This window comes from Trachurus trachurus, assembly GCF_905171665.1.
Source record: "Trachurus trachurus genome assembly, chromosome: 1".
Classification (NCBI taxonomy): Eukaryota; Metazoa; Chordata; class Actinopteri; order Carangiformes; family Carangidae; genus Trachurus; species Trachurus trachurus.
In genome coordinates, this window is record NC_139891.1 from 19,181,472 (window position 1) to 19,198,534 (window position 17,063).

At 38.1% G+C, this 17,063-nt stretch overlaps 1 protein-coding gene across 1 annotated transcript; it reads right to left on the bottom strand.

Moving 5' to 3' along the window:
* Window positions 1–360: 360 nt before the first annotated feature.
* On the bottom strand, window positions 361–15,410 carry gucy1b1 (guanylate cyclase 1 soluble subunit beta 1). The gene is made up of 13 exons (XM_084001497.1): window positions 15,280–15,410; window positions 14,896–14,969; window positions 13,022–13,122; window positions 12,791–12,909; window positions 11,924–12,121; window positions 10,703–10,933; window positions 10,375–10,491; window positions 9,646–9,779; window positions 8,525–8,722; window positions 5,049–5,286; window positions 4,171–4,311; window positions 1,943–2,097; window positions 361–1,395 (listed from the first exon to the last, which is right to left on the bottom strand). Exons 1-13 carry the CDS (start codon window positions 15,280–15,282, stop codon window positions 1,248–1,250), a joined length of 1,857 nt encoding a protein of 618 aa, XP_083857623.1. The 5' UTR covers window positions 15,283–15,410; the 3' UTR covers window positions 361–1,247.
* Between the last annotated feature and the right edge of the window lie 1,653 nt (window positions 15,411–17,063).

The window sequence follows — 17,063 nt, forward strand, 5'->3', positions numbered from 1 at the left end:
AAAATACAGTACATTTACACATGTGAAATCAATCAAACACATGGAACACATTGAGTTTTACTATAATTATAAATATGATGGAGGCACATACAGTAGTTTCATCCATAATAAAATGTACTATATATTTTTTTTTATTGTTTTCTAAAGGTGATCAATACATTTAAACTAAAGAATTCTTATGAAAGGGAAGAATAAATACAAAGTAACATGATGTTAACAATAAATACGTAGCTCTTTAAGAATATCTCAGCAATGTACAGAAGAACTGAAAATTATACTCAATATTATTTCACAGAAACTGACAAAATGTGAACGTGTGATAAGTTGAGGTGCAATAAATATATTAAATAAACAAGTGTATAGTGCACATTTTTATCTAAGAGACTGGTTTGTGATTCGGTGATAGATGCATGGAGATATATATACTCAACACTGTCTCATTTGTTACTTATAACATTAATTAAACATGAAATACATCTACAGCTTTTGTGCCAAATAACGAATGAGCATGGTGATATAAATCTATATAAATACAATTTCATATTTATCTTATTTATAATGATGAAGCCAGTGTAACATGTTCAGTGTAAAAACTTGTATGTTGCGCATTATCAAATATGGTATGTCAAATAGTGACAGTAATGTAATGGCGCTAATATCATACTTGGCTGAAGAAGTTTTTTTTTTATTATCATTACTATAAACCAGGCCAGAATGGATCTATATTATACTCAGTTCAATTTATAAAATTCAAATATTTCACTGAAAAAAATCAGGATTTTATCAGTCATTCTGAAAGTGAAAATGACAATGGTCTTAAAAAAATACTGTATTTTACTCAACTAAAATGAAATTAGTTATATTTGGCTGAAAGAGGTAAGCCTATAGATTCTCTGTATTTTTGGCACAATTCAGAACAAATACAATATGACAAACTGGCAACTAAAGACATTTAAGATAGATGGAAATTGGTGTTCTTATCAAATCTTTTATACAGTGATGTGTGTATGTATCAAACCTGAATGCACCGTATAGAAGCATATTGTGTGTATGCTAAAAAAATATATAGAGGTCATGATAGCTCATGGTCAAGCAGTGGTTTATATTAAAAATATCTGCAGGTCTGTGGATAAATTATCACTCTTTATACGTCTGACTCAACTTATCTCTGCCTTAAAATCCCCCTCAACAGCTGATGCTTACATTACGACATTTGTGATGTTTTAGTGTTGTAGTTGCAGTGATAGTTAGGTTTTAACCATGGTGGACTCTGTGTCCGTCTGCTTCCTGGACAGAAAATACACCTTCATCGGCTCCTTCTTTCCTTTCATGGTGATGGGACCACGATACTCCAAATGAAACTGAGGGTCGGCATTCTCAGCAGACTGCAAACACCTGGAATACAATGTCAACACCACAAATCACTCAGACTGTAGTACAGTCCTGTGTGATTTCTTATCTCACCCTTTAAACAAAGCACATCAAATAATAAATGTGTAGACCTTAAAGTAGATTCCCACTTCTTCATATATAATACTAACATACTTTACACACATTAAAAATCATTTTAATTCGGTTTAACCAAGTTGTAAAACTCCTTCAGATTCGCCCCATTTCTCTAAAAGCAGTGACAAAATTCAAACATAACTTCACATTAATTAATATAGAAATGGGGCGGTGTTTAGGTTAGTTGGTAGAGCACCCGCCCCATGTGTCGAGGCTATAGTCCTCACTGCAGTCGGTCCCGGTTTGAATCCTGCGTCGAGCGGCCCTATCCTGTGTGTCATTCCCCCCTCTCTGCCTCCCATTTCCTGTCTCTCTCTGAACTATCCTATCCATTAAAGGCAAAAAAGCCCAAAAATATATATACCAAAAAAAAAGAAAACAATAAAATAAATAGAAATATGCCACTGGTATGAAACAGGGAGGTACTGTGACTTACCGATAAGTATATTCAGAGACATTAATTTTTCCCTTTTCACCAGTAGTTTCTGTACGACTTGTGAGGTTGACTGTGTTTCCAAAAAGGCAATATCTCGGCATCCTCTGGCCAATCACCCCAGTGACCACTTCTCCTGTGTGGATCCCAATGGTAATCTGGGAAGAGAGAGAGAGAGAGAGAGAGAGAGAGAGAGAGAGAGAGAGAGAGAGAGAGAGAGAGAGAGAGAGAGAGAGAGAGAGAGAGAGAGAGAGAGAGAGAGAGAGAGAGAGAGAGAACTATTTAAGCTATTGTGATTGCTGTGCATGTTGATAATAATTTGCCTAAAGCACACAAATATGTCCTAGATATCCCTTCTTCTTATCAAATACTGGCTTAAATATTTATGTCCAGATATCCACAATATTTATCATTAGTTATCTTCAACAAATTCATTGTTTAAAGAAGCAGATTGAACCCAATTCATCTTTTTTAAACTACACCAACAAAAAAAGGCACAGTTTGAGTTTGAGAAAAGCTACCCAAGTATTTGAATAAACCTCAGTAAATATTAAATAAAGGACAAAGCAAATGATTCGCACTCCCCAAAGAGCAAGATTTAAAAAATAAAAAATAAAAAAAGAAGAAGAAGAACTATGCAAGCAGCTATCCAACTACTTGTAATCTGTTGGCACAAAATATTAAAGCTCTCAAATGAAAAAGTGCAACATTTAGTGGGTGGATGTAAGGTAAACTTTGCCAGAAACCACTCCATGCACAAAATGAGATTTTTAAGGTTTGCAATAAAGTGGCAATTCCAAACACAGCCCCAGGCAATCTACGGACTAATATTTACTCTTGAACTTGTAGGTGCTTATTTTCTTCAGAACATGAACACGTGGTGAGTGTCTGGGACAAATGAGAATCTATTTTTAGCCACAGGATCGTGAGATGATTTGAGTCTGTTTCTGCTACTAAACCGGAGTCCTCTTCAGCCAGTGCCATATCCCAAAATAAACAGCCTTTTGTTAAGCAGACATGATTTTCCAAAGTTAGGTCTCAACAGTCATTGATACAATAACAATCTCTAACAGTCAGTTAAACAAAAGTCTGCTGTTTTTTCTCCAACTTTTCACTGCTTATTACTTCACTATGGAAATATGGCCAGATGCACAGATATCAATCAGTAAAAAACAGGCCCAAGGCTGAAGAGTTGGTCACACCAGGTTGTGGCAGTATTTGTCAGCTCCCAAAGAGCTCTGGCACACTTCACCTTAATAATAATGTGGAGTCTCGAAGCAATATCAGACATTAACAAAGCTCCAACAAGCTCCAAAAAATTCTCTTTGCCAAAATGACGGATTCAGTCCCTTAAGACAACACAGCTCGAGAATTAAATGTGTAATAGAAAGCAGTATGAGAATCATGTCATGTGCCAAACAGCATCACCAAAGAGAAACTATCCAAGACAGACTGAAGACATTTATAGCACAAGGGGGTTGGGAAAAATCAAGAAATACTGCTAATTAGCAATCATGTACAATGCACACACACACACACACACACACACAACTCACCCAATATAAACCTTTAATTGAGAGTTTTATTGAGAAGAAAAATTATGCCAGGCTATGATATTACTGTATATGGTGAGTTAAAATAGAGAAAATGTTGATGCATCCATTTGCTGTCATCATTAAAAACATTCACAGTGGCTGATTTAACATTTAACACTTGTTTCTGTCTGGACCCTTTCTGTATTCAAATATGTATTTTTGCAAATTCCCATGATTTCTTCTTATTTCTCCCAATTTGCCATATTCCCCATGCACCACAGCCCTGCTGAGTGTGCAGCAGACAGACAGCAATGTGCAACCCCCATAATACGCATCACCTGGAGGAGGTAATGCACTGGATGCTCGTGCTTCCCCGGCCACCTGTTCAAACCAAATGTGCTGCAGCACTGTCAGCACCTTCTTTAAAACCAAAACATAAACACGCTGTGAGTCAGTGAATTAAGCCAAAAGCCACATTGATTGCTGTGTTTTTCTTCCAGCTTCACTCATTCCAAAGTGTTAAACGTAAGCAATATCACCCGTAGGCTTTATGTATACAAACACAAATATTCTGCTTGGCTGGTGGACCACATGACAGGATGTTAACAGCCTGATTTAGCACAACGTCTATCTCATGTGAGTTTATGATCATAAAATACAAAAACATTGTTCTGAAATCTGACATTCATATCACACCTGTACTGGCTCATCATCCACTTTGACTTGTCCGGCAATTTCCATCATATCAAGAGCGAGGTGGCAGATTGACTTGGCGTGATGCGTGCATGGTTCTGGTAGGCCGCTCACTGTCATGTACTTATCACCCACTGTTTCCACCTGTATGAAGAAAAACATTTTGTCATTCTTCACATGAAAGATACCGTAATCTGTTTTTTTTTCTGTTTGCTTTACTTTTATTTCGTCTAAAATTATGTGTTCCTACTGTGCCACAAAGAGACTTCTTGAATGCACTGTGCTGCTAGAAATAAACTGAAACACCCTGAGATAAACACTTAAACACTTACATCAGCTTTAAGACATTCAGGGCCTCTTTGAGCCCTGCTAAAACCCGAGGACCACCGTGCCATTCAGCTTGTAGAGTAAATATTACTTCTTTTGGTGACCCAGTGCCTGAAGCCGATCCCCTGGAAGTGCCGAGGTCTGTTTGACTTCTTTAAGTGCATTCTTGTCTGAAAGCCTGGAGTGTAAATCTGCTGCACAAGGCCTATAAAATGGTGCAGTCCCTCTGTAAAAACTACACTGTGTTTAGAAGCTGGTACTACTCTTCTTATGGTGAAAAACTCAAGTCAAACGATATAAATACAGGCTTACTGACGTCTACGTGCAGAATTGCGTAACATTATTCACTAGAGAGTCAGGGGGCTTCAATTGTGCATTTAAGCATGACAACCAGCTGAAAGAATGATGAAAACTGTTCTTCTTTTCAGATAATATCATTGTAGTGTCTTGTACTTTATTTCAGCAAACCCTTTGCCACATAAATCCAGTCTAAACTTGAGAGAAATTTACAAATATACATGATATACTGTCACGGTACAATACTTGCTTCCAACCTTGTATACGTAAGGGTTCTTGCGAGAGTCTGTCAAGATGTCAAAACGTGTGTAAACATCGTTGAGCAGGTTGACTATCTTGATGGCTCCCTCGGCCGAGGCGTGCTTGCTGCAGAAGGCATTAAACCCTACAATGCCGCTGAAGAGAATGGTCAGGTTGTCGTATCGCTTTGCTGGGACGGGCCGTTTGTGTCGCAGCTCGTTGGCAACAGATGGTGGCAGAACGGAATAGAGCAATCTAAAAGGAGAAGAGAAATGAACATTTTGAGTGAAAAGCATAATTCTGCAGCACTCGAGCCACAGTGGAGTGACGGGCTGGGGCTGTCAGACTGAAGTCCATTCTAATGATCGTATTTAGCCTGCTTTTAGCGGGTGACATCCATCAATGCCCAGGTACAATGCCTAGGAGTAAACACAAAGCTGAACCGCTCATCATCTCCAATTCCTCCACGATGAGCGAAAACCCAGCTCTACAGGATCAGATCAGTACTGCAAATTACAGATTCTTCAGATTCTATGAGCTCCATTCCCTCCGATCTCTGTGGTTGGTCACTTAGCAGTGTCACTCCTAAAAGTGACCAGATCCCACACATCCTTCTTGAATTTAATCTGGATTTTTTTTTTGTGTATCTGAGCCATGGCTTCATAGCAACTCTCCATCTGCCACTCTGAATGTATCTGGTTATAATATTCAGGAAAGATAGATTGGAAGGGAAAGAGGGGGGTCTTATGTGTTATGTCTGGGATACCATACAATGTAATCTGATCCACTGGTCTGATGATATTCATTGGGAATGTACGGGTCTCGGCAAATGTCCTTCACCAAACTCTAAAAGTATTTTTCTATGATCAACTAGACGCAGTACTCAGGGAATGCAATTTTAATAAAGAAGTGCTCTTAATGGGTGAATTTAACATCTATCATTAAGACAAATGGTAAATGAAACAATGGCAAAAGAAAAAAAAAAGCCCTACAGCGTATTATGACAATATACTGTACGATCTTGCACAGTTAGGCAAAGGACCAACCAGGATAACATCCTCCTCCAAGACACAAATCGATCTAGATCAAGATAATTTCAATTCGGCAATTAATTAAATAAAATGGGATGATCTATTATCAGGAAAAATGCTTCCAATGCCAGTAGTTTGCTTGTTACATGCTGATGTCTGCTTCCATGCCCTAATGCTTGCTCTACTGTGTGTTTACCTGATTTACTGTACTGTTAGTGTTACTATGTATGTCATTGCCTGCCTAAATGTGTGTTGTATTACCTTCTTGTGGCATGTGTATTGTTGTATGATTACTGTGTTGACTGTCTGTCTGCTCTAGGTGCATTCTTTTTGGAAATCTGCTCTTATGTTATGTCTCTACAGTATCTGCTACAGTATATGCTTATGTGTTTTTTATAGATGTAACTACTTTAGTGACATATGTGCTTTTAGGTAGTATTATTTTAGTGATGTTCTATGTAATGTTTGTAATATGTAATATGTAATGTTGTTTTGTTGTGTTGTTTTGTTACAGGCTGGCAGTTAACACCTTGCCCAGGGACTACAGTAGAAAACTAGCTACTTAGCTAAAACTGGCACTTACGGTAATAAGTAATATGTGTAATATATGTGCACTGTCCTTGTGAAAATAAACAAAAAAAGTAAAGTAAAAAACAATTCTTTGGATCAGCGTTTTATTTTCTCACCCACCACCTTTTGGTCATTTCGCTATGCAAGCTGTGCTCAGATGGGAGGGTGGTGTTTCTATGGTAACTGGTTAGATCATGGCTGCCTGTTAAAAGCAAAATACCTTCATGATGCATCATAATTTGACGACACATGATACATCCAGATGAGTCACTATAGACATCCATACGTGCATGTACTGTAAGGTATCTTTACCGAGCAGACAAGGTCATACATATTTATTTGTAGCTTCTTTAACAATTCACATTGAGGGATGTAAGGAGTGTTTCCTTAAACAGCAGCAAAGGCGGTGGCTTTCATCATCAAAGAACACGGTGTTGTACAATGAAAACGTAACAACAGGAGCAACGGCTCTCTTAAATATTTAGAGAGGAGCTGTGAATTCTAATCAATAAAGGGAGCCCAAGGCGCTCTGAGAGCAGAGATTGGTTAGAATAATAATATATGGATCCAACAGAGGAGTGAAAGTATGAGAAGATAATGCTGCAGTCTTCATAGAGACCACACTCTACCTCCATGCTTCTCTCCAGCTGTCACCCACTGCTGTGCCAAATTACTATGACAGGCCAGAGTCAAAACTGAGTGTCTTCACCATAACAGGGACTGAAGAGTTGCTTGGGCAAATATCAACTTAGGTATAACAATAGACTCTGACCCGAGGTGGTCTTCATGTGAAGTAACCCCAACATGACCTCAACGAACTGAGACTTGTGTGTTTCTTGTCTAAAGTCCATCCATAAAAGGGAATACTTAAGGACTCTCGATCTATCTGTACCATTTATTTTTCCAATGACGGAGGATAAAACAAGAATAACATCAGTGTCATTACACATACTTCATAGTGAGGTTGAGGTCGACTCATAACCTACAGATAATCATGGGGCTGTGGCATGTAATTATATATAATTATGACTGTAATACATAATTTTCTCAGTGACTACAAGGAATAGTTTGTAAACACTGCTGAGATTTGGTGCAAATGATAAGCTAGGGCCTTGGTTTCCAACTCTGGGGTTGGGACCAATCCAATGGAGCACAAGAGAAACCTAATGATTAATGACTAAGTGAAAAGAAAAACTATATATTGTAGATAATAGTGTGGAATTTCTCCCCTCTACAGTTTGTACTTGTTGAATATACAGTAGTTTTCCCATAAGGCCTCTAAAAGAAAAGGCTAATTACAGGTCAAAGAAATGCTTAAACTTTTACAAGGGTTTGCAAGATGATTTGTTCGTTTGTTGGTCTGTTGGTTGACCCCTGGATCACAAAGCAAACATGGTGGGAACGACCATCTGAAAGGGCTCATTTTCAACAATCCCGACATGCTAGCAATTGTGTGTGTGTCAGATGTTGAGATCAAAAGTTTAACGTTCTTTACATTGGTGAAGAAGGTTATGATTTTACCTGTGTTTGTTTACTCTTTATATTTTTACATTTTTAAATTTAGTTAAAGGGGAAGATACAGCAATTACTTATCTGTTTCCTTAACGTTGGGTGAAGGGACATTTTCATTAGGATGATGAAAAATCCAGTGTCCAATAATCTGAATCTGGCCAAATGATTTATGTATGCGTCCCACCAGTGCCATTCTAGTTTATAATTCTTACATAGCTAAGGTTGGTGAAATGAGTATCTGGCAGGTTTCAGAATCATTTCTTAAGATGGTTATTTGATACAATGATGTGTGTTCATAGTAACTCTCCTGCCATTTAATAAAAGCTGCAGTGTGTCAGTAGACTAAATTAAAACTAAACAAAGAAAGAACATAGTCAAACCTGTCTGTTTTCTTCTTCTCATCCTCCAGGGCCCGGAGCGTGTGCTGCAGACGATCTGTCAAGATTTCCAGCTCCTGGGTCAGTTTGTACTCCTCACGAAATTGCTCACCCAGCAGCACCAGGTCACGCGTAGCGTCATGAAGTGGGATGTCGCTCAGGTACAGCCCCCTTCGGGTGAGGTCATCCAGGTTCATGACACTAACCAGAAGAAAAATACAGATTATTGCTGGTGGTGGTCACAAAGAAACAGATGCAAATCCCCGAGCTGTAATACAGTAGCAGGAAAACTGCAGACTAGTTTCTCGTTCTTGCCCATATGCAGAATGAGCATAAATTAAACGGAGCATAATGTATGAACTACAACCAGTGAGATCACTGTCTTCCTTTCAGGGCTAAGCTGAATGTCTCCAGATAAACGCTGCTCTCATGGCATGAGGTCAGACACAGTGACGTACGAGACCTCTCTGGTCAGGTGAATGGACATAAGGTTCTTGTCCCTGGCAAAGTGTTTTCAATCTTTGAGGACAAGATCTCTTGAACGCTGCTCTCCTGCCTCCAATATTTCACTGGAAATGTCTGATTGTTTATATACGGACCACAGAGGCTAATGGAGGTTACAACAGAAGAGCCAGTGTAATTACCAGCTCACAGGTTCTTTATTTCTTTATGAGGTCATTTTCTCTTGCCATCTACCTACAAATCTGATTAGAAAAGAAAAATATCTTTGAGTTTAATTGCGTTATTTTATTTTATTTTTTTATTGCGTAATTTGAGTAAAAAAAAAAAAAGAGTGGATGGCCCTTACTGATAATGAGTTTCTTTCAGTTTCAAGGGTTAGGTTACCCTAACCCATGTTGGCGGAGTTGTTTTGAAGCTTGAACTGCACTGCAACTGCAAGTATCATAACATTAAACACAGCGTTCAGATTTTTAAGATATCTTTTTTAATTTTAGAGATCTTTTTAAAATATATTTTTAACCCTTTTCTAACCCTTTTTTAAATTTAAGATTTTGGTATAAGTTGCAAAAACGTTTGAACATTACAAAACTAAGCGAAAGGCAAAAAGTAAAAGTACTGAAATACAGGTAAGCACATGTGAAGGCAAAACTTTGCAGGTTTACCTAGGTGAGCAAAGAAAAAGGATGTTCTCCGCCTCTGGCAAGTAAATCATCTGTCCTTTCAGTCTCAGACAGCTGATCTCCACCCCCGTCAGCTCGTCCTCGTTCTCTACAGTCTCCACATTCAGCAGGCCCTCCTGTCAGGATTACATCACACTTATGAATATTTCATTACATGTTCTTCTCTGAATCAGTCTCAAAACTGGGCACCAGTTCAGTGCAGTCTTTATTTTTAAGTCTGTATGTTTATTTGTTTTATTTATTTTCATTAAGTGCAACATTTACCACAGGAAAGTTCTAGTTCAAAGTGCAAATACAACTGTTCTCTAAAATGTTCTATCTACATATTAAAACCTGACTTTCCATTACATTTCTCACTGAGATCAGTGCTTCTCAAGGCTCATTAAATTTTTATTCAACAGAGTTCCATGTATTAATTCATTTGATTAATTGTTTACATGATCAGTAATCTCTGAATCCTCATAACAGTGCTGATAACCTGTGCTGAGTCAAAATATTATGCAGCTTTTAAAATATCATTGAGCTTATCAATATAATATTTAAGACTATAAACACATCCCATTATTTACAAATCCAAGAAATTTATTGGATCTTTTTTTAGTGTTTTTGCCCTTTGGAAAAAACTTCAAATCTAACAAACGTAGTGACATTACGAACACTGTGGTAAAAAAAAAAAACTGTGATAAAAATTGTATTACATGACATGTTTACCTTGCTTCGCAGGACGAAGACAGTGTTGATGTGGGAAAGGATGCCATGAAAACTGAAGTCAATGTGAGGACGGACCAAAGAAAAAACTGAAGGGAGGATACAGGTACCGGGCTGCAGCTGGGAAATAAAAAAGAAATATGCATATTAATATATTGTTAATATATATATATGTGTTAGACTTCATTTAAATATTTTTTTATCTGTGCGGCTAATAACATTTATTTTTGGACAGTCACAAAGTCCAACAAAAACATAACCGAGAGAGGACTTAATGAACTGAAATACTGTATGTGAAATAGACTTGATATGACTGGATGTGAACATGCACCTGTGGAAGGACTCGATAAATGGCGTTGCCACACTGTGTGAGCATCAGGTCCTTGTCGAACATGAGGTGGAATGGGAAGGCCTTGCAAAAAGTGTAGGGGCTGATCCGAGTCTCCTGCGTCCCATTCTCCTCAAAGCCGTCCAGGTCCTCGTAGAACGCCTCCTCCTCTGAATCCTTCTCCTCAATGAGGAACTTGATGTGGTCGCACTCCTCGCTCTTTGGTTGAATCATCTGCATAAGACAGAGTTAAATAATTGAGTAAATAATGTTGGTATTGTTATGATACGGAAACAATGAAGTTGAAATTAATTAAAATTTGCCTACGATTGTGGCACAGAGTTTGGTCAATAAGCCGTTTTTAATTAAATTTTCCACTTTTGCAAAATTTGTGTCATTAATATTATCCCATTAATATTACTATTAATCTCGAGTCTGCTATTCTAAAATTAGGAAGGTATCGAATTACATTATTCTGTGGGTTTATGGGCATAAGGCATGCTGACGTCAAGCTGCTGTCTCTGCACCCTGTTGCCACAGCAACAGTGGCTAATATTTCCAGAAATTGGGTGTCACATTTGGAGCGTCTGCCATTTTCTGTTCTTTCATTACACACACAATTGCTGAAAAATATTATCCCGTCTGTACAATATGATTAGGTTTGGGAGAAAATGTCACGCTTGTGAAACAAAAAGAAAAACTCCAGCAACAGAACAGTACATGTCTGCCGACAACAACATACTACAGTTGCTGAGTGTAGGTTATAGACTGACATTACAAATAAAAATCTTTTCAATTCTACTAAATATACATCTAATTGGTTGATTTAAATTCAACAACAGCAAGAGAGAAGTTAAAATAAGACCATGGCAGAAAAAAAGACTCCAGACACCTCCAAGCTAGAGAGTCTATAACTTAGATCTAAAAATATCCTCTGACTCAGACATTAGCCAAAAACTCAGTGCTGAACTGCAGTCGTCACGGCGCGGCTCTGTTCCTGTTTTGGATATTTTGGAACTTTCTGTTGTTTAATCTCCGCTTTGTAACCTGTTCAATTATATTCAGAGACACGAACTGTACACATCATGACACAAAGCGTCATAAGGGCCAAAAGACTTCATTGAATGTGGTACCATAAATTAAAGGGGGAAAAAGTCATCTTCATTCATCAGCGGGAGCAGAGAGAGCTATTAGAGCTGTGAGAACAAAAACAGCAAAGCAGACCTTCATCTCTATCTCTGTTCCGTGGATTTGCTGAGCGACGGTTTTAATGATGCCGATCACAATGTCTTGCAGGCCCTCTCGCTCAGAGTAGTAGTGAAGAATCAGATTGTTTCCCTTCTCGGCATCAGTGCAGCGGAATGAAGGAGCCCTCATCCCGGGGTAAATAGTACCCAGATGGTCATGCAGAGCGTCCAGATTCTGAAAATATATACGTATACTGTAAATAATGCAACAGTCAATCACAGCACCTTTAATTAAACCCTGACTGAGGCGCAGTGAGTTTGGGGATGATTCTGTGCAAAATAAACATTAGAGGAGCACTCCTACTGTTTTGGCATTACACTGCTATAACGATGGGGGTTTGTGAGGAGCAGATTAAAAAAATAATTTTTAAAGTGGAGGAAGTAGTACGAGTAGTAGTGACTCGTAGCTCACTGTATGGGTCAAGCTCTAGAAACACTGGATCCTAAATTTCCCCTAATCAAATACAATCTTTACTTTGAATCTCCTCCACAGTCAATGTTCATGTTGTTTCAAATGAAATAAACTCCAGTGGTGTGGAGTTTGAGAGGAATTAGTTTATTACAACTCTGCCCATCTCTGCTTGAGAGTCTACATGAGGCTACATGAGCATAACACACCCAGGTCTCCAGTCAAACTGTCACTGATTCACTTGTATTGTGGGCAACTTATTGCTGAAAAAGAATATCTCAGATTCTGCAGCACAAATGTTGAACTTTTTTTTTTCTTTTCTTTTTAAATAAATTGTTGATTGCAAGTCTGACAATGTTACAGAAATGCAGCGATAAATCAGTGGGGTCCTCGTAAATACAGCAGCTAGCGTTACCCTCCAGTGAGAGAGCATACCTGCAGGAATTCACGAACATTTGATCCTAACACTCGCAGGATGGTGTCATATCCCGACTCCTGGCAAAATTCAAAAAACATCTTTCCAAACATCTGCAGGATGTCTCCAGCATCGATCTCTGAAACACAGAGCAGAGCAGGTTGCAATTGTGCTGTGAAGCTTCAATTGTGACATATATCACATGTAACATTGTTTTAATTTACAGTAAATTCAAAAATGGCGTCACTTACTGAGAACTTTACTTGCAGCCGCAACTAGATCGTATGTTTTGCCATCTTCATATATGATTCTAACAAGGAACTGCCCCTCGATATCGAGCTGAGCCTCCCTCCTAAAAACAAAGTGAAGCCATTACTCATGAGCCGCAGTCAACGTTACAAGAGCAGGCAGTCTTTGTAGGAAACCGGTGGCTTGGCCTTTTTCAAACTGCTTTTCTATTGTTGCTCAGCTTACAGAGGGAACAAGTCAATAACGATTGTTGAGTCTTCTTGGTAGCCAGTCAGTGTGAATGTATTGAATTAGAAAGGCCTCCATACGTGGTTATGTGGTGAAACAAGTACAGGGAATCAGGTTTGGATGATGCAGATCCATTGGTTGGTTAGCACAGAGTGCACTTGGCTATTTATACATTTGACAACCCAGTTTAAAAAATGTCAGAAATCTCGATGAGGGCCTGATTACTTCTGTTTAACTGAGAAAACAGGAATGATTTACAGGCCTGACCATTTTATCAGAACTTGTAACAGCTGGGAAAACATACCAGGCCTTAAAAGAAAATAAGAATTCATTTCCAAATCACTCAGCTCATCAAGTCTGAAAACAGACCACACATGATAAATTGAGCATTAAATAGCAATGAGTTGCATTTGGAGATACTGCACAAGAGAAGTTTTTCTGTGGTAGCTGGAAAGAGCGAGCACATTGAAAACATTTACACAAGGCAGCTGCTGCTGTTTTTTTCTTCTGTCTTTTTTTAGGCCCGGGTCAGGGCGAGGGCAGTTACAGATGTTACTGATGAAAAATAAACTTCTGACATGTTAACATTACACCAGGGAATGGAATTACATTCATCCTCTAAGTCGTAACTGTAACCAAAAACGCTCTAAATAAACACATATTCAATGGGTTACTCTCCATGAAGGGATTTTCTTTTACTCTCTATTGGACTGCGAGGTGCCACATTCTCCCTCTAAATGACATGATACACTATCTCCAAAGAGGACAGCTTCTGTCTTCAGCTGTGAAACACTGAAGACGGAAGCTGAGACACTGAGACACTGAACTTTAAGATAATAAAAAACAAAAGATTTTGAATTGTTGACCTAAGTTCATTAAAAAAAGAAAAGAAAAAAGGAAGTACATATTTTTTCCTTAGCAGGGGACAACAACACTCAGCATTGGTTTGCAGGATAACAACAGCTCAACTCGAGCATTTCTATTTTACGCAGTTATAACTTCTCCATGAAATCTTAAAGGGAATTGTTGTACTTTTTAATCCACTACATTTATCTGTAAAACATTCAAACAGCAGCAAAAATGTAAAATTTTAGGTACATGGTTGTGCAAGAAACTAAAAATACATCAAATCAAGAAACTGGCTCCACCTCCATCAGTTACATGTGCCTTTTAATTATATGTTGACACCATGGTAACAATAATCAAATAATATAATAGTCATAGACCCCCATGCTGCCACTGTTTACATTGTTATAACACTACTTTGAGTTCAGTGAGGGACCTGTATTTATTCATTTCACAAAATCAACCTGTTCAGTCAACAGTAAACACACAGATGGACAGAGCTATAAACTGTGAGTCTGAATGAAGGTTAATCATTACAGTAAAGGTAAATGTCTACGGCACCGGTTGGAAACAACATAGTGGCAAAGTGTGAGCATGGCTCTGAGCTGGCATGGCTGTAGGCCTGTCCTGTGTCCTTGTTGTGGTCTGGTTGGCCACTGTGTAACACTGTGTAACACTGTGTGTGTGTGTGTGTGTGTGTGTGTGTGTGTGTGTGTGTGTGTGTGTGTGTGTGTGTGTGTGTGTGACCTGTGATACTAACCACCAGGCCTGAACAGTAAACACATGATCCACACACACTCACTTGATGTCTTCCCACACTTCCGGGCCATAATTCCGTAAAACGAGCAGCTCCAAGGCGTGATTCACAAAACCATACTGTCAATTTTATGGGAAAAGACGAGCAATGTTACATATTATATCATCATATCATTTCAGATTTACACGAGTGTTGATCTACGCGCATCATGTTAAAACCGTATTACATGCTTACAATATACAGTACATGCAATTAATTCACCTGTTCGACAATTAAACAGTAAACTATATAACGTTATAGGCTACAAATTATTGTGCAACGGATACACAGGGTGCTGTAGCTACTACTAGCATGAAACGTCAACTACATCGCGACAAATATTGAATTTTAATAACACTAAAACACAGTAGAAACTCGATAAACACGTACCATGATGGCGGCTGCTCTCTCTTTTCGTTTAGTTTGAAGCTAAACCCGTTGAATCTAACACAACCTTCATCGTTTGGTACAGATGCTGACTGCCTCTGCTGCGTCCATCCTTCCCGTCCCCTCGGCATTCGATTGACAATCGCTCTGGCCAATAGCAGCGCACATAGAACCTTACGTAAGCCAGTCGTGACCAATGAGAACGGAGCTGCCGTTGTCCACTCGCTGCAGGAAAAGCTGGAATCTCCGCAGGCAGAAACACAGTTTATCTCCTGGCAGTAAAACAGCGTGTTTTACTTGGTGAACTTCACAGCTCACAGTGTCTGAGTGACACTATATGATCAGACAATGTCTTTGAAAACTTGAAGATACAATATTTTTTTTTATATAAATAAGGCTATTCTTTCAAAAAAGACAGATGTAGGCACTCTTTCATATCTTACCACTTAGCAACAGCAGTGATATCACAATGTCCAACTAGCCTAATTCTTTAGAAAACATTTTCCGTTAAAGAGTAGCCTACTTACTATACTTCCTGACAATATTAAAATAGCCTACACAGTGTATATATTTGCAAATACTGAAATATACATGTATTTGCATCTGTGAAATGCGAGTAAATTAAAATTGTAGATAGGCTATAGGCTACATAATATAATCATACTCTGTTCCTTTCCACCATTGCAATCTGTTCATAAGTAGCCTAACTGTTTTTGTCCATGGGCTTGTTCAACCCTGTAAATCTTTTTTCTTTTATAAAACACACTACAATGTGATACAGTCACTTTAGTCTGTTTTTAATGTCAGTATTTATTGCACTTTGATTACAATAATGATTAAAGCACATCATTATGAGTGATAGTAGAACATTCATCGTATTCTTGTGTCGTATGCCCTCTGTATGGGAAAGGAGTGCTATTAAACTCATGTAATAAATACAGTATAAACATGTGTACAGTGAAAAAAGTAAAAATACATTACTTATATTAGGAAAATTGAATCTTGGAATGCTTTATGTCTAATAAATGGAGGTTTGAATTATATATTATTACAAATATATACTGTTTTAGAACCTCTGGAAGAAATGATTCACATGTAAATTCATACAGAACTAAAGAAAAAGACAGTTGGTGAAGATAACAAAAAAACATCTGTGATCTTGTATAGTCCCCATAAGGCACCTGAATCTACCCTGCTTCATTTAGTATTTCAGGATTGGCCTCAGCTTTTCCATGCTGCTTTTCATGACGTTCTCCTCTGAAACACACAAAGTCAACTCAGTTTTAACCTTGATTTCTCCTGCCATCCCAACAGGCCAGGGTGCTTTAGCAGGTACGATGGGCTGCACAGATGTGAATGGACCAGTTAGATGTTTTAAGACAACAACTTTGACAAAAGGAACCACTTTGTTTAACAACATCACATTGAGACTCAACATCCAGAATGTATTTCAGTATCATACCTACATTATGAAAGATTATATTTTTAATTTCCTCTCAGAACTGCAAATTACACAGCTACCGCATTTTGTCCTTTTTTGGGGGGGCCAAAACTTTTATGTATTTTATATTCCTTAAATTATATATTTAATGATGTAAAGTATTTTTTTTTAGATGTCTCAGTGGTGGGAGCCTGACTCATTCTGGAAGAAAAATTAGGGAAGTGAGATATTCTTTTCACCATTACTAAACAAACTGATAATTGTACAGAGACAAGACTCATGTTTGACAGCAAAATTGATCTTTTCTCTAAGCTGCAAGAGTTTGACTGACAATATCATCAATATC